Here is a 23483-nt window from a genome sequence, read left to right on the forward strand (position 1 = left end):
TTTGCTGGCATATTGAATGCAGCACTTTCACAGCATCATCTTTTAGGATTTGAAATAGCTCAACTGGGATTCCATCACCTCTGCTAGCTTTGTTCATAGTGATACTTCCTAAAGCCCCCTTGACTTTGCATTCCAGAATGTCTGGCTCTAGGTGAGTGATCACACCATCGTGATTATTGGGGTCATGAAGATCTTTTTTGTATAGTTATTCTATGTATTCTTGCCACCTCTTCTTAATATTTTCTGCTTCTGTTAGGTCCATACAATTTCTGTCCTTTATTGTGGCCATCTTTGCATGAAATGTTCCCTTGGTATCTCTGATTTTCTTGAAGAGATCTCTAGTCTTCCCCATTCTATTGTTTTCCTCTATTTCTTTGCAAGGATCACTGAGGAAGGCTTTCTTATCTCTCTCTTGCTTTTCTTTGGAACTCTGCTTTCAAATGGGTATATCTTTTCTTTTCTCCTTTGTCTTTAGCTTCTCTTCTTTTCACAGCTATTTGTAAGGCCTCCTCAGACAACCATTTTGCCTTTTCCATTTCTTTTTCTTGGGGATGGTCTTGATCACTGCCTCTTGTACAATGTTTTGTCTTATAAAACTTGTAATGTAGTTTAAGCCTGGTGCCGGAGTCCAGCTCTAGCATCCAGGGATTCAACCTGAAGAGATGGACAGTGTCGGCGATGAGGCAGCCTCTCAGTTTTCTTGGACTGCCTATTTATTTCAAGTTTAAGATTTTCTTTTATACTTTACAAAAGCATTAGGTCAGAGGTTTGACATTTTCAGTTCCCCCTCACCCAGATTTATTATCTCCATAAATCATTGTTGCTCTTCAAACAGAGTTCCTGCTTCAGTGATTCTCTGGGAATCAGCCTTACCATCTATTATCTGCTTCCTGTAATGTGTTCTATAGTTAACTTGTGATTACATTGTAACTCATGTTACATTCCTTGGTTTACTACTTACCTTCCTAAGTCCTGTTTGCCCCTAACATCCTGAGCTCACTCTCTCTTAATTTAAAAGACTTCTAGCTCTAGTATCTCTAAAAATTCCTAACTTCTGTAAGCTATGGTAAAATATGCTAACTTTACAACATTCCTTAAATCTTTAACTTCTAACTCTTTTAATTATTTCTAAGCCCTAAATTCAGTAAACTCCTTTGCCATAAACATTTTCCTCACAAATAGGCTTCAGATAGCAATCCCTCCCATGGCCTCAAGCTGAGGCCTATGTGCTCATCCTGGAACACTCTTTTGTAAAAGTCCTTAAACAAATGTCAGTGATTAAGTTTATGGATTATTCTCTGAGCACAGTTGCAGAAGGCTTTGTGCCTTCTCATGCTCTTCTCAAGAACAATAAGCACCTTAATATTCCTTTTTGGTCAACTCAGCCGAGGAGAGGAAAAAACAAGTCAGAATTACAAGGCCTAACTCCTTCATCCCGGGTCTGTGCCTGCAGAATGAGGAGAGTGGGCTGGGGTCGTGCCTCCATTTTGTCAGTAATGCCTAACGCGGCTCCTGACAGCCTAGGACTTGGCTGTTCAGGCCCTCTTCAAAGCGAAGTTGCTCAGTCATGTCGGACTCTTTGCGACTCCATGGACTGTAGCCCGCCAGGCTCCTCCCTCCATGGGATTCTCCAGCCAAGAGTACTGGAGTGGGTTGCCATTTCCTTCTCCAGGGGATCTTCCCAATCCAGGGATCGAACCCGGGTCTCCCGCATTCCAGGAAGACGCTTTAACCTCTGAGCCACCAGAGGGGCTAAACAATCTCAACATTTCCCCATCTTATGTATGGTGCTGCAAGTCCTGCACTCACAGCAGGCAGTCATTCGCAGTCACTCCCAGTTAGGGCTGTGTCCAAGAAGGTTAGAAGCAAGGTCAGAGGCCTGTTCTGTTTTGTCTCTGAAGAGTAAACAAGTCTATTTATTTAATTTCCCTAACAAATACTATAGTGGAAATGTATGTGTGCACCAGTGGTTTTATGTGTCATAGTGAATAACAGATAAGGTAACATCAGATGAGTAAAATTTACTTAAACATTTAGTTGTTTTTATTTACAGCAAAATACAGTGCTTTATTGTATGACACCCATTTATAGAATGTTATTTTAAGTAATTTGTGCCTTAAAAAGACTTTCAAATAATTGTACAGTTTAACATCATTTTAATCATATTAATATATAAACTAATTCATATCACATGCAAAACTCACATTTACAGGAAAAATAAAGCAAGTAATAGTCTGGGATATTTGCATTATTTTGATACAAGGCAGCATAGCTTTTGCTAGGTATATCTAATTACTTCAGGGATTTAATTTTTGATCAATCATGAAATCATTTATTGTTTTTATTGTGTATTTTCTTTTGTTTGACAGAACATAAAGGAACAAGAAGAGATTTCAGAAACTATGATAAACCCTGGCAGTTAAATGCAAAGAAGCCTAAAAAGTCAAAAAGTGACCTTGCTGTGTCTAATATTTATCCACCATCTCCAGAATCAAAATCATGTAAGGAAATTTGTCATTTAAATATTAACTTAATGTATGTTAAGTGTGTGTTAGTAAAGTGAAGAAAAGGTAAGAATTGAAGCCAAATTTTTTTCTGATATTTCTGCCTATGAATTCTAATGAATTTCACATTTGTTTTAGCATTAACATATATTCTCAAGCATATGTGATTGATTTAGACTTTTGAGTATAATATAATATTCTTTTAAGAATGTAAACTTCATGGAGCAGATCCCTTGCCTCTTATGAATAGTTGCAGTATTTTATCATATTCAGAGCAATACCAACCCTGCATTTAATAAAGGATATAAAAACAAATCTTTTAGAGGGAAGGTAAAGAGAATTTCTATTCAAAACATTTAACAAAATTAAAAAAAAAAATCCTTCATCCAGGGTCTCTCTAAAGTGCTACTCATTTATTACTGAAGGTTGTGTATTTGTTCTCTCCCACAATAATAAGTACCTCCTTGCCCATCCTCCTTTCTCTCTGCCTTTCCAGCTACTAAGTTTTCCCAGTGCTCTGTTACCATCACATATGCATAAACATGTCATATAGCTTAGGATCTTGTTGCAAGTCAGTTATTCTTTGAGGACAAAAGAGCCTGAAAGCTGTTCTTAAACATCAGTTTCTTGTGCTTGTTGCAGACTGAGATATGTGATTTTAATTTAAACAGAGAAAGGTATAGGTAGAAAATACTTATCTTTGTTTGAAAATTTTGAAAAATCATTATGTGCTAACTGGATTCTGAATTTGGAACATTTGTGAAAATAACTGAAATTAACTCCTTGAGGTTTTTTTGTTTGTTTGTTTATACAATGACACTTATAAAAAGAATTGTTTCAGCCACAAAATTCTAGTGAGAATTATGTGAAGTATTATAAACTACAAATGTTCTTTTAAAATTATTATTGTAGCTAAATTATACTGCTTCACCAGGTTGGTTTATAATATTTGGTCCCAACATTTAAAAAAAGCATACAAGTTTAAAATTTAAATGTGTTGTTCACAACCATATTCCCAGTAATATCTAGTACAGTTCCTGGCTCAATGAATAGTGTTAAATGAAAAAAAAAAGAATAAAAGAATAAATGAAATCAATCAGTTCTCAGTCTCACATTTCTCTTTCTATCCTTGGAAATGTCTGTCTGTCTGTCTTCATTCTTTCCCAATGATAAATATTGATACATATCCCTAGAACTTGCTAATTTTAAAGAGCTAAGTCCTGGATCTCAGCACTTAGAGGACAGAATGCTGTAAGGTTCTTCACTTTGCAGAGACGTGGCTATTTATGGATGTTCTGTAGGCACAAAATGTTACTGGTGAGCTGGCATCTAATATCTTTTCTGTTCAGGTACCCTACTCTTAACCTCTGGCTCCACTGGACTATTAGCTTTTTAAAGGAAAATTATTAACACAGTCTCATGCATTTTTAATAATAAATGTGGTATTAAGATTATAGGATTCAGAGTTATTAATTAGAAATATATTGTTTAAACATAAATTGTTCCTGAAATAATAGAATATCTTTTGAACATAGACTGTAGTAAGTCACAGTTGTATGTTGTAATATATAAAGCACCACTAGAAAGAAGCACAAAAAACAATAAATAAAATGTTAATAAGTTTATTAAAATAGGATGGCTCAATGTTTTGATTTATTCTCCCAAAACAAAAACAAGAAAAGACAAAACAGAGAAACAAATAGTAACCTCTTATTGAAATAAGTGCAATCTCTATCCAAGCTCTACAGGCCCTTGAAATTGACTATATTATTTTAAATGGATTTGGAAAGGCAAAGGACCATGATTTTCTAAAGCAATCTTGAAAAACATGAACTAGCTTGGAGAATTTACCCTGCCTGGCTTCAAGTCTTTTTATAAAACTGTAGTTATCAAGACAGTGTGATTTTTGAGAAAGGATGGAAAAATAGATCAATTGACCTTAATAAAAAGTTTAAAAAAAGAATCTACATATGCAGCCAATTGTTTTTTCACAAGGACATCTAAGCTAGTAAGAAAAGAAACAGTCCCTTCAACATTGGATGCTGCTGCTAAGTTGCTTCAGTCGTGTCCGACTACTTTCTATTCATGATAGCAAAATGTAGAAAAACCAAAATATCCTAAAATAAATGGATGAATAAACAGAAAGTAGTCTATCTATACAATGGAATATGATTCAACCACAAAAAGGAATGAAGTTCTATTACCTGCTGCAATGGGAATGAACCTGAAAATACTACATTAGGTAAAATAAGTCAATCACAGGAAGATCACACATCATATGATTCTATTAGGATGAACGTGTTAGTCACCCAGTTCAGTTCAGTTCAGTTGCTCACTCGTGTCTGACTCGGCAACCCCATGGACTACAGCACGCCAGGCTTCCTTGTCCATCACCAATTCCCGGAGTTTACTCAAACTCAAGTCCGTTGAGTCAGTGATGCCATCCAAACATCTCATCCTCTGTCATCCTCTTTTCCCTTGTTTGAATACTCATGATCCATGATTTTGAGGATATACCTTGAAGTGGAAATGCTGGGTCACATTGCATGTTTTAACTGGAGAAGAATTGCAGTTGTATTTTATTGAGGCTGTACTATTTTACATTCCCATCAGCAATATAAAGGTTTTTGGTTTCTCCACAGTCTCACCAACATTTGTTACTTTCTATTTATAACAAAAATATTATATCATACAAGTGGGTGTGAAGTGTTACCTTGTTTTGACTTACATTTCTATAACAACTAATGATATTGTATGTCCTTTCATGTTCTTGGCTGTATGTATAGATTCCTTGGAGAAATGTCTATTGAAGTCTTTGCTCATTTTTTCAAGTAAGTTGTTATTCTTTTTATCTGCAAGTAGAGTTAGTTTTATTTTTCATTTTCCAATTTTGATGCTGTTTATTTTGTCTTCTTGCCTACTTGCTCGGGCTAGAAATTTAATAGTGTTGAAGGTCAGTGATGAAAGCCAGCATCCTTTCTTGTTCCTCATCTTAAGAGGAAAACTTTCACATGACGTTAGCTGTGAGTTTCTTTTATCATATTGAAGAAGTTCCTTTCTACTTGTTTAGTGGGAGTTTTATTATGATAGAATATTGAATTTTGTCAAAAGCCTTTTCTCTATCAGTCAAAATGATGGTGTATTTTAAAATTCATTCTGTTAACACAATTATTGTATTGATTAATTTTCTTATGTTAATTATATTCATGAGATAAGTCCCACTTTGTCATGATGTTTAACCTTTTTTAATGAGTTCATTTATTAGTTTTAGTTTTTATTGCATGGTAACAGCTTATAAATACTTTTAAAATATAATTTTTATTTGACATTGGAGTATAGTTTATTTACAGTGTTGTATTAGTTTTAGGTGTATGGGAAAGTGATTCAGTTATACATCTACATATATCCATTCTTTTTCAGATTCTTTTCCTATATAGGTTATTACAGAATATTGAGTAGAGTTTCTGTACTATACATTAGGTCCCTGTTGATTATCTATTTTATATGTAATAGTGTGTATGTATTAATCCCAAACTCCTAATTATCCCCCCCACCAACCTTTACCCTTTGGTAACCATAAGTTTGTTTTCCAAATCTGTGAGGCTGTTTCTATTTTATAAATAAGTTCATTCATATCATCTTTTTAGATTCCAAACATGTGATATCATACTACTTATGTCTTTCTCTGTCTGACTTACAGCATTTGTTACGATCTTGTCTAGATCCATCCACGTTGGCTGCAAATGGCATTCAGTCAGTTCAGTCGGTTCAGTCGCTCAGTTGTGTCCGACTCTTTGTGTTATTTCATTCTTTTTTATGACTGAGAAATATCCCATTGTATATACATACTATACCTTCTTTATCCATTCCTCTGTGGATGGATATTTAGGTTAACTCCATGTCTTGGCTACTGTAGTGCTGCAGTGAACATTGGAGTGCATGTATCTTTTCAAATTATGATTTTCTCTGGATATATTCCCAGGAGTGGAAATGCTATATTGTGTGGCAGCTCTATTTTGATTTTTTAAAGGAATATCCATACTCTTCTCCATAGTGGTTTTACCAATTTACATTCCCACCAACAGTGTGAAAGTTTTCCCTTTTCTCAAAACCATCTTCCATATTTGTTGTTTGTAGACTTTTGGATGATGGCCATTGTGACCACTGTGAGGTGATACCTCATTGTAGTTTTAATTTGCATTTCTGTAATAATTAGCAATGTTGAGCATCTTTTCATATGCTTTTTTGGCCATCTGTATGTCTTCCTTAGATCTTCTGCCCATTTTTTAATTGAGTTATTTGTTTTTTTGATATTGTCATGAGCTGTTTGTATAGTTTAGAGATTAATCCCTTGTCAGTTGCTTCATTTGCATATATTTTCTCCCATTCTGTGGGTTCTTGTTTCATTTTTTTATGGTTTCCATTTTTATTTTTTTTTAATTTTTATTTTTGTGTGTGTGTTTCTTTCTTTCTTTTTTTTTTTTTTTTACTTTATTTTGCTTTACAATACTGTATTAGTTTTGCCATACATTGACATGAATCAGCCACGGGTGTACATGAGTTCCCAATCCTGAACCCTCCTCCCACTTCCCACCCCATATCATCTCTCTGGATCATCCCCGTGCACCAGTCCCAAGCATCCTGTATCCTGTATCGAACATAGACTGGTGATTCATTTCTTACCTGATAGTATACATATTTCAATGCCATTCTCTCAAATCATCCCACCCTCACCCTCTCCCACAGAGTCTAAAAGTCCGTTCTATACATCTGTGTCTCTTTTGCTGTCTCGCATAGAGGGTTATCATTACCATCTTTCTAAATTCCATGTGTATGTGTTAGTATACTGTATTGCTGTTTTTCTTTCTGGCTTACTTCACTCTGTATAATAGGCTCCAGTTTCATCCACCTCATTAGAACTGATTCAAATGTATTCTTTTTAATGGCTGAGTAATACTCCATTTTGTGTATGTACCACAGCTTTCTTATCCATTCATCTGCTGATGGACATCTAGGTGGCTTCCATGTCCTGGCTATTATAAATGGTGCTGCGATGAACAGTGGGGTACATGTATCTCTTTCAATTCTGGTTTCCTCAGTGTGTATGCCCAGCAGTGGGATTGCTGGGTCATAAGGCAGTTCTATTTGCAATCTTTTTAAGGAATCTCCTACTGTTCTCCTTAGTGGCTATACTAGTTTGCATTCCCACCAACAGTGTAAGAGGGTTCCCTTTTCTCCACACCCTCTCCAGCATTTATTGCTTGTAGACTTTTGGATCACTGCTATTCTGACTGGTGTGAAGTGGTACCTCATTGTGGTTTTGATTTGCTTTTCTCTGATAATGAGTGGTGTTGAGCATCTTTTCATGTGTTTGTTAGCCATCCGTATGTCTTCCTTGGAGAAATGTCTATTTAGTTCTTTGGCCCATTTTTTTGATTGGGTCGTTTATTTTTCTGGACTTGAGCTGCATAAGTTGCTTGTATATTTTTGAGATTAGTTGTTTGTCAGTTGCTTCATTTGCTATTATTTTCTCCCATTCTGAAGGCTGTCTTTTCACCTTGCTTATAGTTTCCTTTGTTGTGCAGAAGCTTTTAATTTTAATTAGATCCCATTTGTTTATTTTTGCTTTTATTTCCAGTATTCTGGGAGGTGGATCATAGAGGATCCTGCTGTGATTTATGTCGGAGAGTGTTTTGCCTATGTTCTCCTCTAGGAGTTTTATAGTTTCTTGTCTTAAGTTTAGATCTTTAATCCATTTTGAGTTTATCTTTGTATGTGGTATTAGAAAGTGATCTAGTTTCATTCTTTTACAAGTGGTTGACCAGTTTTCCCAGCACCACTTGTTAAAGAGATTGTCTTTAATCCATTGTATATTCTTGCCTCCTTTGTCAAAGATAAGGTGTCCATAGGTGTGTGGATTTATCTCTGGGCTATTTTGTTCCGTTGATCTATATTTCTGTCTTTGTGCTAGTACCATACTGTCTTGATGACTGTGGCTTTGTAGTAGAGCCTGAAGTCAGGCAGGTTGATTCCTCCAGTTTCATTATTCTTTCTCAAGATTGTTTTGGCTATTCTAGGTTTTTTGTATTTCCATACAAATTGTGAAATTATTTGTTCTAGCTCTGTGAAAAATACCGCTGGTAGCTTGATAGGGATTGCATTGAATCTGTAGATAGCTTTGGGTAGTATACTCATTTTCACTATATTGATTCTTCCGATCCATGAACATGGTATATTTCTCCATCTACTAGTGTCCTCTTTGATTTCTTTCATCAGTGTTTTATATTTTTTATATATAGGTCTTTAGTTTCTTTAGGTAGATATATTCCTAAGTATTTTATTCTTTTCGTTGCAATGGTGAATGGAATTGTTTCCTTAATTTCTTTTTCTACTTTCTCATTATTAGTGTATAGGAATGCAAGGGATTTCTGTGTATTGATTTTATATCTTGCAACTTTACTATATTCATTGATTAGCTCTAGTAATTTTCTGGTGGAGTCTTTAGGGTTTTCTATGTAGAGGATCATGTCATCTGCAAACAGTGATAGTTTTACTTCTTCTTTTCCAATTTGGATTCCTTTTATTTCTTTTTCTGCTCTGATTGCTGTGGCCAAAACTTCCAGAACTATGTTGAATAGTAGCGGTGAAAGTGGGCACCCTTGTCTGTTCCTGACTTTAGGGGAAATGCTTTCAATTTTTCACCGTTGAGGATAATGTTTGCTGTGGGTTTGTCTTTGCTGTGCAAAACCTTTTAAGTTGAATTAGGTCCCATTAAAATTTTTTTATTTTTATTTTCATTAGAATAGGAGATGCATCCAAAAATATACTGCTGCAATTTATGTGAAAGAGTGTTCTGCCTGTTTTCCTCTAAGTTTTATAGTATCTGGCCTTATATTTGGGTATTTAATTCATTTTGAATTTGTTTTTGTGTTAGAGAATGTTCTAATTTCATTCTTTTACGTGGAGCTCTCCAGTTTTTCCAGCACCACTAATTGAAGAGACTGTCTTTTCTCCATTGTATAATACAGTCTTATCTACCTTGTTGTAAATTAATTGACCATAGGTGCACTTCTGGGCTTTCTATCTTGTTCCATTGATGTACATTTCTGTTTTTGTGCCAGTACCTTACTATTGATTACCATAGCTTCAGTGTATAATCTGAAGTCCAGGGGCCTAATTCCTCCAGCTCCATTTTTCTTTCTCAAGATTGCTTTGACTATTTTGTATTTCCATAATCCTTTTATTATACTGCTGAATTTGATATGTTGCTGTTGTGTTGAGCATTTTTGGATCTATTTTCAGAAGAGATGCTGCTGTATTGTTTTAGTATTATGTTCTTGTCTTCTGTGTCAGGGAAATGCTGGCTTTATAGAATGAGTTTAGATGCATTCCCCCCTTTTACATTTTTTTGGAAGTATTTGAGAAGAATTGATGTCAGTTCTTTAAATGTTTGGTAGAATTCACCAGTGAAGCCACCTTGTCTTGTGCTTGACTTTGTTGTGAGGTTTTTGATTACTGATCCCATGTCTTATTATAAATCTTTTGTTTATTCTTGAGTAGTTTTGGCAGTTTGTTTCTAGCAATTTTTCCATTTCATGTGTAGTTTATTGGCATTAAATATTCATAACATTCTAATTCTTTTTAAAAACAGTTTTGTAAAGTCTGTAGTAATGTCTTGGTTACATTTCTGATTTTAGTAATTTGAATCTTCTCCCTTTTCTCTTAGTGAATCTAGCTAAAGGTTTATTAATTTTTAAGCTCTTTCTTGAGATTCAACTTTTGGTTTTGTTGATTTTTTCTGTTACATTTGAATCCTCTACTTCACCTATCTCTGTTTTAATATTTATTATTTATGTCATTCTGCTAGGTTTAGTTTAGTTTTCTATTCTTTTCTAATTCTTTAAGGTATAAAGGTCAGTTATTGATATAAGATGTTTCTTTCTTTTTATTGTGGGCTTTACAATTGCAAATTCGCATCTGAGAAACCACTTTTACTGTAGTCTATACATTTTGACTTATTTTGTGACCTGACATATATATGGTCTATACTAGAGATTGTTCCACATGTACTTGGAAGAAAAACACATATGACTGTTAGTCTTTGTATTGTTCTCTATATGTCTATTAGGCCTAATTGATTTATAGTGTTGTCCAAGTGCTCTGTTTTCTTATTGATCTGTTTAGATTTTTTCTATCCATTATTGACACAGAAGTATTAGAGTTTCCAGCTATTATTGTAGAATTCTATACCATCAGTTATATCAGTGTTTGATTCATGTATTTGAGGGATCTGCTGTTAAATGTATATATGTTAAATAATTGTTAAATCTTAACTGGTTGATCATTTTACCAATATGTAATATTCTTTGTCCTCTTGTTTAACAAGTTTTGTTTTAAAGTCTATTTTGTCTGATATTAGCATAGCCACCCCTACTCTTTTTCATTAATGTTTTCATGGAATATCTTTCAAGCATTATTTCTTCAAATGTTCTTTCTTCTCCTTTTGGGACTGCCATTATGTGTATGTTGGTACAATATACAAATTGATAAAGAAAAGTCATATGACATCTCATAATATTTGAATGTATTTGATAAAATTTCACAATTCTTACCTTAAAACAAAACTGATAAAGAGACTTTCAAAATAAAAAGGTATTTTCTTAGCTGAAGTATTATTTGACAGAAATATTTGTGTAATAAGTATAAAAAGTTTTCTAAGTGACTGTTCTTAAAAGAACAAAGACAATAATAAAAGGAAAAAAGACCATATGAACAGTTATTAACTTTCACATCATGGGCTTCCCTGGTGGCTCAGATGGTAAAGCGTCTGTCTGCAGTGCAGGAGACCCAGGTTCGATCACTGGGTTGGGAAGATCCTCTGGAGAAGGAAATGGCAGTCCACTCCAGTATTCTTGCCTGGAAAATCCCATGGATGGCGAAGATTTCATATGAGATAAATATCATTAACATTCATTACAGAAGATCTTTATTGCTAAAACTTATTTTAAAATATATACTGTATATTATTTAAGGCTAGTTTTGTAAGGAACACAATAACCTGTTATCCTATGCAATAGACTGTGAGCTTGAATAGAATGTCATTTCCATGAGTACCAGGAATTTTGTTATATTTATTCACACTGGTTTACTCCTAGAACCTAGGACAGTGTTTTGTGCTATACAAATGAGAGTATAAATGAGTAAATGAAGAGAGTTTAAGGGTGACTTAGTACAAAATATGTCCTGGTCTCATGAGATAACAGTTTAGAAGCTGTGCATTTTCAGATAACAAAAAAGAGCACGTTACACAATACAAGCTAGTATAGGTACAAAGATCTGAAAGATAATACTATGATTTTAATTTTCAATTGTGAATTGTCATGACTGAAGGAAGATATGACAGAGTTCACTAAAGTTTTTCCTATGTGCTTGAAGCATCTCTACTGTTTACTTGGTGTAGTGGTGGTTTCTGATAGAATGGTTGAGGATGGTCAGTGGAGTCTTGGCAGAAGGGGCCAGAAAAACATTTATCTATCAATTCCCTATGCATGATAGTGTATACTGATTCTTTTATAGCCATTTCAAATTTGTGATCCAGATGAGAAAATTGAGGTAAGTACATTAACTTCAGTTAAACCAAAAACTAGAACCAGTTCTCAGTATTTTTATTTATGCTGTTGTATTTGTCAGAGATTTCTTATTTTTTTAATGTTTCATTTAGCACAGCATATGCAAAGAGGAATAGCTGTATATTTGTTAAAATTTTAGGAAAAAAATGAAAAGACTATACATCTGTGTAGAAAACATAAATTGCATAGATACAAGAGAATTAATGTGGCAATGCAATGTCTGAAAAGTCATGGTATGGAAATGCAGAAGGCAAGAGACATGAAATAATAAATTCACTATAATCAACTTTAGGTATATCATAACTATAGTACTGGGAAATCTCCTGACATATTATAAGTGAAGGTAAAGTACTTGGGAGGAACTTTCAGGAAAGAATACTAGCATTTACTAAACTTTTAGAAAACAGAGTTAAAAGATCTAAATAATTGAAATTATTTTGATTCAAAAGAAATGGATAAATAATATATCAAGTCATTTGGAGGAAATAGTAAATTTATTATTTGACCCACAGATGGAAACTATTGGTGGAGATATCAGGATTTAATTAATTCTGATTTGATTAATGTTGTTCAAAATAGGCCCTGCTCAGTATACAGTAGGCTGTTTGTGAAGTAGTGACCTCTTTATGAATGAATGGAGCATGACCATTTATATGGTGCTGTGGATGCATTCCTGCTGTCCTCTGGGGATGTGTTTTATCTCAAGGATAATTATAGGCTGTCCCTAATCTCAGATTGTTTCACCTCATATGGATCATATTAATATTCGGTTATTTATACCATTCTATTATTATCCATTTCTCCTGAGGACATTTTTTAGACAATATATTTAAACTGTAGCCCTGAGTTTTAGTACTAAGTATTACCTAAGCAAGGTTTTTAATTCATCAGAAACCTTTAAAGATTCTCACCTGGAGTCTGTAAACTGGGCTGATGACTCCCAAATCATCTTCCATTAGTTATTTCAAAACATCTTCTGAAATCATCCAGTGTAGTTGATTAGACCGTGATTATCCTGTGGCCTTCCTTGTCCTATATTTGGATCCCATGATAAATTGAATATCACATATCTAGCACATTTGTCACAAGCTACAGAAATGTAGAAAGAAATTTGTCTTAGTTTCTCTTGAAAATTCCTGAGGGAAAGAGCTTGGATGTCGTATCATTTCTCTACAGTGCTGCATATAACCTCCTCAAACTCCGTGGCCTTAAACAACAAATTATAGTTTCTCAGGGTTCAGCAAATTGGCTGCGCAGTTCTGCTGGTCTCATCTCAGTTTGCCCACGAGGGCATTCAGGTGGTGTTCTGCAAAGTCTGCTGGGGTGGGCAGCGGGGCATGTCTCATGATTATCTGGGGAGGTTGATTGGGACTGATATTTTTTTTTAAAGACTATGTTCTTATTTTTTTATTTGAAGATGTCTTGATAGGATATGGTAATTTTCAGAAAAGTTAGATAATATAATGATGCAGATTAGATAAATTACTTTTAAAAAGGCTAACAAAAGTACCAGTAAGTGTTTTGAAGGATCTGGTACAAGTACAGTTTTCTCTGCCTCCTTTTCTGAGTTTCTCTTCCCTGTGCCTGAGCTTGTCCCCTGGGAACTCCTGGGGTATTACCTGTGGGGTAATAGGTGTATGCTTGAAGGTGTTTTCTAGAACCATTGATCACAATCGCTGCTTCCCCTCTCCACTGCTTGAAAACTGGGGTGCTGATGTTAGCTGACATCTCCATCCCAGAGTCCCTTAAACAAAGAAACACAGGAGGCACATGCATGTTTTTAGTTTAAATAAATCTTTAAATATTGCTTATAATGACAATGAAAAAAATACAAACATGTAGAAAGATAGATCCTCTCCCATGAGCCATTTCCTATTCTACTCCCTTGGAAATAGTTTGTATCTTTTCACATCCTTTGAAGCGATTTACATTCTTTTACATCCTTTTCTTTGTATAAACTAACATAAAATATGTGGGAGTTGATTTGCTTTATGAAACTGGCTTTAAACTGTACACATTCCTAAGCAACTTGTTTTTATTGTTTTAAAATGTATTATGGACGTATCTCCATGCAATGAACTTAGATCTGTGTTATACATTTTCATAAGTATATACCTGTACCATAGTGTAAATATGCCATAATTTATTTCCCTGTGAAGTACATTTAGTTTTATGATTATTTGCAGAGTTTTACAACCACAAACTCTTTGGAAATAAACAATTATTATGCACTTTCTGATAAAATAAACCTTTGTACATATATACATAACTATGAGTGTTTTCATTTATGTATTATAATTTGTCAGAAATAATAAGATTGCTGAGTCAGAGGGTCAGTATATGTTCTATTGTAATAAATATTTCTGAATTACTTCTAAAAAGGTGGCCAAAAAATTTTTTCAGTAGGTTGAGAGTATTTTTCCTATAGCCTTACCATGTAAATATTTTTAAATTATTTTATTTTATCTTTATTGAACATAGACATATATGGTATAAAGAGCAAATTAATACCATAAGGCAAGTATCCTTCTGTTCTTCCTGTTCTGCTTCCAATGTGGACCCATTTTTAACTCTTAGATGTTTCTTTTGGTACGCAGATCTATATATATAAACATAGAAGATACTTGCATAGTTTTCTTTTAGCTTTTAAATTTGAAGCATCATCTCTTGATCTCTTCTGAGACATCATGTGCTTTATTCCCAAGGCCCATCACATTCTCACAGTACAGGCAGGCAGATATTTCGAATGATGTAGACTCTGCACTGATATTTTTATGATTGTGTTAATTATCCTTTTTCATAGTAGAATCATAGGAAAGCCAACTTTTATTTTGTTTCTAGAATCAATAATTGGGTTGTTTTCTGCTTGCTTTGCTTTCTCTGTACCCATCACTAATGCTTCACCAAAACGTGCCTTAAAATATTAACACTCTCAATAACTAAATCACATCGTGTTCTTCTATCTTACTTTAATTTACATTTTATACTTTATTTCATTTAAAAAGTCTTAGAGACTTCTCTCCTGTAGTCCTTTGTTCTCTTGTTCCAGTCTTAACTCCTTAGTTTCCTTTTTCTCAGCTGTCTGCTGAGTCCATCATTTACTGTCATCCTGAGGCTTACGTTTTCATTTTTCTTATGGGGGATTATGTTTCCTGAATCTCAGCTCTTTCCAGTTTGGGGTTTACTTGCTTATTTTGGTGGAGCACCTCCACTAGGAACTTTCTTAGAGTGCTTGCCAGGTACATTTTCTGAGTCCTTACAAGTATCTTGACTGACTCCTTGTGCTGTGTGCCAAGTCGCTTCAGTCGTGTCTGACTCTGCAGACTTATGGACTGTAGCCCTCTAGGCTCCTCTGTCCATGGGATTCTCCAGGCACGAATACCAGAGTGGGTTGCCATGCCCTCCTCCAGGGGATTTCTTGACCCAGGGATTGAACTCTCGTCTTCTATGTCTCCTGCATTGCCAGGTGGGTTCTTTACCACCTGGGAAACCCGATTGACCCTTAAAGTGTAAAGTGAAGTCGCTCAGCTGTGTCCGACTCTTTGTGACCTCATGGACTGTAGCCTACCAGGCTTCTCCATCCCTGGGATTCTCCAGGCAAGAATACTGGAGTGGGTTGCTATTTCCTTCTCCAGGGGATCTTTCCGACTCAGGGATCAAATCCAGGTTTCCCACATTGTGGGCAGACGCTTTACCCTCTGAGCCACCAGGGAAGCCCATTTTAGTTGGGTATAAAATTCTAAGTTAAAAAAATAAATAAAATTCTAAGTTAGAAGTAATCTTCAGTTAAAATTTTGAAGGAACTTCTCCTGTGTCTTTTGGGGCCAAGCATTGCTGCTGAGAAATCAGATGACAATTTGATTTGCTATTTTTGTCTCTGAAAGCTTTTAAAAATGTTTTCTTTATTACCACTGTTGTAAAATTTTGTGATAATGTGCCTTGAATTATGGGCTTCCCTGGTAGCTCAGTTGGTAAAGAATCCACCTATAATTCAGGAGACAGTGGTTCAATTCCTGGATTGGGAAGATCCCCTGGAGAAGGGATAGGCTACCCACTCCACTATTCTTGGGCTTCCCTGGTGGCTCAGATGGTAAAGAATCTGCCTGCAAAGTGGGAGACCTCAGTTTTTTTCCCTGGGTTGGGACGATCCCTGGAGAAGGTAAAGGTTACCCACTTCAGTATTCTTGCCTAGAGAATTTCATGACCTGGCGGGCTACAGTCCGTGGGGTCACAAAGAGTCGGACATGACTGAGTGACTAAGCACAGCACAGCCTTGCATTGTACTGAACATTTAATGGATCCTTCTAATCTGGATGTTGGAAGTAGGTTATTGGTTATGGTAATAATATTCTTATTATTTTGGCATTGGTCCTCCTTGATTGATACTTTAATGTTTAAATGGTTTGAAATGTCCACTTTTTTGACATCTCTATCTTCAAGGCCTAGGTTTCACTTTTCTCTCTTTTGTTAAATCCACTTATTACTCATCAGTTCATTTTGCATCTTCCTTAAAAAAATGTATTGTCTTCTCTCTTTGTTTAACCAATTCTTTGACAAAAGGAAAATACCATAATATAATTTTATTGAGAATTTGAGGGAAAGTGAAGGTAAATATAAGTATTCAGTCTTGTTTTATCAGAAGACAGCAAGAATGTCTTAAAATCATTTAACAAATTGCTCATGAAGAAGGTAGCAGTTATTTTTTAAGTTGCTGAAACATAATATAACAAATACTTTGCTTGTGTTTTCCCCTAATTTATATGAATTACTAGTGTTAAATCAGTACCTGAATTTTCTTTTTTCTATAAACACTGTCACACTTCCTTTACTTGTTTAGTTAAAACATTTCTTAAAATCCAGCCTTATAACTTCCCTTCTGTTTGCTCACAAGAGAACTACTTCCAAAAACCATTTTTATTCTGTGCACTGATCTTGAGACAATCTTTCACATAATGATGAATAGTAAGTTTTTATCATTCTGTAGCATGCTTATGAAGTAATCGTTTTTTTTAAACATAGTGCCAAGGTCAGTAGATCATCCTAAGTGGAACTGGCGGACTAAACCAGAAAGCCGTGATTTTGATGAATTGAACCACATCCTTCAAGAGAGCAAGAAACTGGGAAAAGCCCTTGAGAATCTCTCTCGAAGTAAGTTCATTTACTTGATTGTAATTGGAATTCCTAACCAATATGAAAGTAGAAACATTCATTACCATTACCAATAACCTACTTCCAACATCCTCATTATAATTCCTTGAGAGGCTGCAGAGTTCTAGAGCATGAGATTGGATTTGAGGACCAATCATGTGTGTTACATGGATTCATGAGAAGACTGGTTATATAGAGTAGAAAGAGCTATAGACCCCTCCCCACAATGGCTGTTTGATTCCAGTCTCCCTCCACGGCCTCTGTTCATTACCCAGGTCAACTGTAAACCTAATGGCATCTTATTCATTCTTCTCTTTTGAACCCTGTTGTTATGTGTCATCCCAGTCAATGCACAAACCTGTTGCTTCCATTAGTTTTTGATGTCTCTAAACTTCTTAATAGTGACTGGGCCAGATTCTTCTCAGAATCCTCTCAGAACCTAGCAATATACCTTTTTATAAAAGCAGTGATCTGTAATCCAAGGGCCTGAGTTGGAAGTTTTGCCTTCTATGAGGTTAATAACCTTAGATAAATCATTAACCTATCATTAAACCTGTATGAGCCTTGGTCCTCTCATCTCCAGATCAGGAAGACATGGTTCCATCTCCTTCTTCTGATGGGTGGGAATGTTTAAAATGATATATTTCAGATAGACAAATATTTGATTTGATCAATGCATTCTATATATATAGTATAGTATATACATAAAGTATATATTTGTATGTAAATATATATATATGTATACACTTTGCAGTTTTTGTAGTGAGTTCAAAGTATTTCTCTCTTTCTCTGGTTCTTAAATATCTTTAAATTTGAAAAATTAGGCATCTCTGGAAACATATTAATGCTATAGATAGTCTCACTAAAATTTTCTTTTGGTGTGATATCATGTTAAAGATTCATATTAAAATAGAATACTAGTAAATTCTAATAGATTATGTTTTAGGATCAGTCTGTTTTAAAAATAGCAGTTACTAGTTTCTTGATATTTTTCCAAGTTAAAAATTTCCCTTAGCATATTTTGGGAGAATTGTTTATATAAATATCTATGTGTTTATATATTGTACTATACTATAATTATGTATTTATATACTGTTTTATATTTTTTAGAGAGATTTAGCTTTTTCATACTTCTTAATTTATAATTCATTAGAGCCACTAGATTTTTTATTTAACCTTTGTGTAGTAAGTCTGTCTCAGTGTTAACTTGGCTTCTGATAGATTCTCATAATTTTGCCATTAGTAGGAACTCTTTGGTTGAGATTCAAGAAAATCCTATTTTTGGCTAGGTTTACTTTTGGACCAAATAATGATAAAATGAGTTTTCAGCTAATTATTATGTTCATGAAAAGAACCTTATCCATTAATATGTCAGAGGCTATAGTGTGTGTGTGTGTGTGTGTGTTCTTTTCGTGTCACTTGATCATTATAAAGGGGCTCTGTTTTTTGTAGCAGTAATGGTGATGTCTATGTGGGGTAAGGGAGCAGTTGGTCACACAGGGCGAGGTTGCTTATTTCTCTGGGTAAATTTCTGAGTCTCTTTTGGAACAAAAGCCTACTTTATTGGATGACTTGAGTTTCTATGATTTTGCTATCTGAGATTTAATATTAACTTCTTGTCTTAGGTCCAACATGTGTCTAACTATTCGGTTATCAGTTCACCTGAGATGATCATTGTAAATTAGTAGAAATATCCTCGGTGGCTCAGCGGTAAAGAGTATGCCTGCAGTGCAGATGATGAAGGAGTTGTGGGTTTGATCCCTGGGTCAGGAAGATCCCTTGGGGAAGGAAATGGCAACTTACTCCAGTATTCTTGCCTGGGAAAGTCCATGGACTGAGGAGCCTAGTGGGTTACAGTCTGAGGGGCTGCAGAGATTTGGACATGAGGGAGCACGCATGAGCACAATGTTTATTTAGTGATCTCGCTGCCCAGAATTGAACTATTTAATCTCAAACTGTTCATCCATCTTCCTGAAGCTAGATGTCAATTCATTCCTGTTTGATCTTGTTTGACTTTTATAATAGACTGACTTGATAACTCTTTCTCTAAAATATTGGTGACTTTATTAACCATTGTTTTATTTAATAGGAAGACTTAGGGAATGGAATCTTTCCTCCAGTTACGGTCAAAAGGAATGTTCATTGTCTTATTATCGTGAACTGTTTTCCTGTACCACAGGAAAGATTGGAAGTTTTTAGTGAGTGCCTAATTTTCATACAGTCTCTGATAGAATTCTCTCTGGCAAGGCTGGTCTTTGCTTTATCCTAGTTTTACTTCCTAAAAGATAATACATTATTTAAAGTGTTTGTTATTAGTAGAGATTGACAGTAAAAAATTGTTTATACCCCTCAAAATAGTAGAATTATCTCATCTCTACAGCTGTCAGCTTATACAGACTTAAATGCAACCCCCCTCCTTCCTTCTCTCTCTCTTGCTCTTTCAAATAATAACAGGAAAGATTTGAAATTCTCTCCAGTTTGCAGATGTACCATGCTCTTTTTCTGGCTTTTTGCAAACCTTTCAGCATAATGCTTTATCTTACAGTCAGACATGACCTGTGACCCTCTTCATGCTGTGTTCCTTACCTCAAGGTAGTTATGTTAGAATAGTTTCAGTGGCCTGGAATGCTACCAATTATTAGCTTCATGACCTTGAGAATAAACCTTACTATGTTTCTGTCACCTTTGCTATAAAGTTGGAATAATCATGGTACTATTTCTGAAGGTGTTATGAAAATCACATGAGATTTTGTGTCTAAAGTGTTTAATATTGTGCCTGGTATGAAATAACTGCCAATTAAACATTAGATATAACTGCAAATTAAACATTATATAGGGGGCTTTCCTGGTGGGTAAGCTGGTAAAGAATTTGCCTACAATGCAGGAGACCCTGGTTTGATTCCTGGGTCAGGAAGATTCCCTTGGAGAAGGGATAGGCTACCTACTCCAGTATTCTTGGGCTTCCCTGCTGGCTCCGTTGGTAAAGAATCTGCCTGCAATGTGGGAGACCTGGGTTCGATTCCTGGGTTGGGAAGATCCCCTGGAGGAGAGCATGGCAACCCACTCCAGTATTCTTGCCTGGAGAATTCCATGGACAGAGGAGCCTGGTGGGCTACGGTCCACGGGGTCGCAAAGAGTTGAACATGACTGACTGATTAAGCACAGCACACACAGCACAAACATTAGATATAATATTCCATTTCTATTATTATATAATAAATTACCAGAAACTTAGTACCTTTAAAAAGTAAAAATTTATTATCTTACTCTTTTTGTGTTTTGGGAGTTTGAGTGCAGGTTAATTGGGTCCTCTTCTCAGGGTCTGGGCAAGCTGAAATTAAGGTGCTGGTTGAGGCTGGGATTACTCCTGGGCTTGGGTCTTCTAAGCTTATACACATTGTTGGTCCAATTCAGTGCTTGCTCTTGCAACACTGAGACCCCTTTTTTTCCTCATTGGCTGTTGGCCAGGAGTGTTCTCAGCTCATTCCCAGGTCCTTGCCTTGTGCTCTCCTCCTCTCACAACAACAACAATGAACTGTTTCTTCCTTGAGGCCACTGGGGAGCACCTCTCTGAAGCTTTGCCGTCTTTTAAAGGGCTCATCTGATTAGGTCAGGACCACCAGGATTTACTTCTGATTTACTCAGTCTGCTGTTTAGTAACCAAGCCAAGAGAGAGATACCCTTTCATCTTCAGTGGTTCCACCATGCAGACTCAAAGGGAAAAGACCGCCCAGGAGTGTATCTTGGGAGCCGTCCTAGATTTCTGCCTGCCACAGGTATTATTAGTGTTATTGCTATTTATCCCTGAAAGCCAATAACATACTTCAGCTGAGCCCTGCCAAACAGAAATGTAACATGAGCCACACATGGGATTTTATATGTTCAAAATAGGCACATTACAAAAAAGCAAAAAAGAAACCTGTAAAATTAATTTTAATACAATATTAACCTGCTGCTGCTGCTAAGTCACTTCAGTTGTGTCTGACTCTGTGCGACACCATAGACGGCAGCCACCAGGCTCCTCTGTCCCTGGGATTCTCTAGGCAAGAACACTGGAGTGGGTTGCCATTTCCTTCTCCAATGCATGAAAGTGAAAAGTGAAAGTGAAGTTGCTGAGTCCTGTCTAACTCTTCGCAACCCCATGGAATGCAGCCTACCAGGTTCCTCCATCCATGGGATTTTCCAGGCAAGAGTACTGGAGTGGGGTGCCATTGCCTTCTCCACCATATTAACCTACTATATCTAAATTATTATCATTTAATGTATATTCCATCTAAAAATTATTATTGAGGTGTTTTATATTGTTTTTCTTTTTTCTTTCATACTGAGTCTTCAAAAGTCCGTTGTGAATTTTATTCTACAGCACCCCTCAGCATGGACAAGCCACATTTCAAATGTTCGTTAGCCATCTAATGAGTAGCTCCCATGATGAACACCACAGCTCTAACTGACGTTAAAACAAACACACACAACCTCCTCTTGAGGTTGAGTTCCCTCAGATAGCATCAGAATTCCCTCTTCCTCTTTCATCCAAGTTTTCAAAGAGGATAGTTAATGCGCATCTTCTCCGCCTGCTCAGATTCCTCTCACTCCTCAGTATAATTATTGAACCTGTCATTCTATTCAGAGTTTTCTCACTGTGGTCACCACCAGTTGGATCCAAATTGTCAAACTCAGTGGACACGCTTTCTCATTTTCAAAAATTGCTTTGGCCATTTTAACACCACTGATGACTCTGTCTGTCTTCAAACCCTCGATGTTTTAGTTTCTGGGACCTGGCCCTCATTTGATAGTCTTTAGGTGCCCTACATTTCTTGTAGGTTTCATTCTAATACACCTCTTTCTTTCCTGCTGCTATAGATGTTTTTCATCCTCTGCTTCTGTTCTTTCAAATGTTCTCTGTGTCTAGCCTTCTCCTCCCTCACAGATTTAACTATCACCCCTACACAGCTAACTCAAATGAGCGTATTTCCCATCCAGACTATTTATGTTTTTTTTTTTTTCACATTTACTTACTTTCAGTTATTTCTTTTCTTTTTATAATACCTTTATTTTTTAATTTAAATTTATTTATTTTAATTGGAGGCTAATTACTTTACAATATTGTATTGGTTTTGCCATACATCAACATGAATCCGCCACAGGTGTACACGTGTTCCCCATCCTGCACCCCCCTCCCACCTCCCTCCCTGTACCATCCCTCTGATTTTATACAAGGTGGTGGTATCCCACTGCCATGTCAAACTCAGTTTATCTAAGTAGATCATACTTCCTTCTTTACCACTACTTTTCTTTACTTGCTTTATCTTAGCTGGTGACACCTACCTACTGGTTCAGCCAAACTGGACTCATCTTTCTCCCTAACCTTTTTTTTTTCTAAGATTTTTGTGATGTGAGCCATTTTTAAAGTCTTTGAGTTAGTTACAATATTGCTTCTATTTTATGTTTTGTTTTTTGGCCATGAGGCATGTAAGGATCTTAACTCTTCGACCAGGGATCTAACCTGCACCCCATGCATTAGAAGGCAGAGTGTTTTTTTTAATGTTTATTATTTATTTATTTTTGGCTGCACTGGGTCTTTGTCGCTATTCACGGGCTTTCTTGAGTTTTGGCGAGCGGGAGCTGCTCTTCATTGCTGTGAGTGGACTTCTCAGTGTTGCAGAGCACAGGTTGTAGGCACATGGGCTCAGTATTTGCTGCTCAGGGGCTTATTGCTCTGTGGCATGTAGGATCTTCCTGGACCAGGGATTGAATTCATGTCCCTTGCATTCTTGGGCAGATTCTTAACCACTGGACCACCAGGGAAGTTCCTCTCTCTAACTGTTTAATTCCCAAGTCTTGAGATTTCCCCGCTCTCTTGGGGGGCATCCCAGGTGGCGCTAGTGGTAAAGAACCTGCCTGCCGTGCAGGTTCATAAGTGCAGGAGACATAAGAGACGTGGGTTCAATTCCTGGGTCGGGAAGATGCCCTGGAGAAGGAAATAGCAACCCACTCCAGTATTCTTGCCTGGAAAATCCCATGGACAGAGGAGCCTGGCAGGCTACAGTCCATGGGGTTGCACATAGTTGGATGCAACTGAATTGACTTAGCAAGCACACACTCTCTCTTGGGTGTGATTCTCTTCTCTGCCCCTATTAGTACCCTGTAATTCACACTCAACATCACTGATCAGACCATTGGTTCATCCATTTACATGTTCCAT

At 36.1% G+C, this 23483-nt stretch overlaps 1 protein-coding gene across 1 annotated transcript in view; it reads left to right on the forward strand.

Moving 5' to 3' along the window:
- CUNH8orf34 (chromosome unknown C8orf34 homolog) overlaps window positions 1-23483 on the forward strand; it is a 337095-nt gene that overhangs the window by 73704 nt on the left and 239908 nt on the right. The window contains exons 3-4 of the mRNA XM_040261349.1: window positions 2370-2501; window positions 17153-17281. Coding sequence (XP_040117283.1) covers window positions 2370-2501; window positions 17153-17281 — 261 coding nt within the window. The remainder of the gene's footprint in view (window positions 1-2369; window positions 2502-17152; window positions 17282-23483) is intronic.

This window comes from Oryx dammah, unplaced genomic scaffold (assembly GCF_014754425.2).
Source record: "Oryx dammah isolate SB20612 unplaced genomic scaffold, SCBI_Odam_1.1 HiC_scaffold_19, whole genome shotgun sequence".
NCBI classification, from domain to species: Eukaryota; Metazoa; Chordata; class Mammalia; order Artiodactyla; family Bovidae; genus Oryx; species Oryx dammah.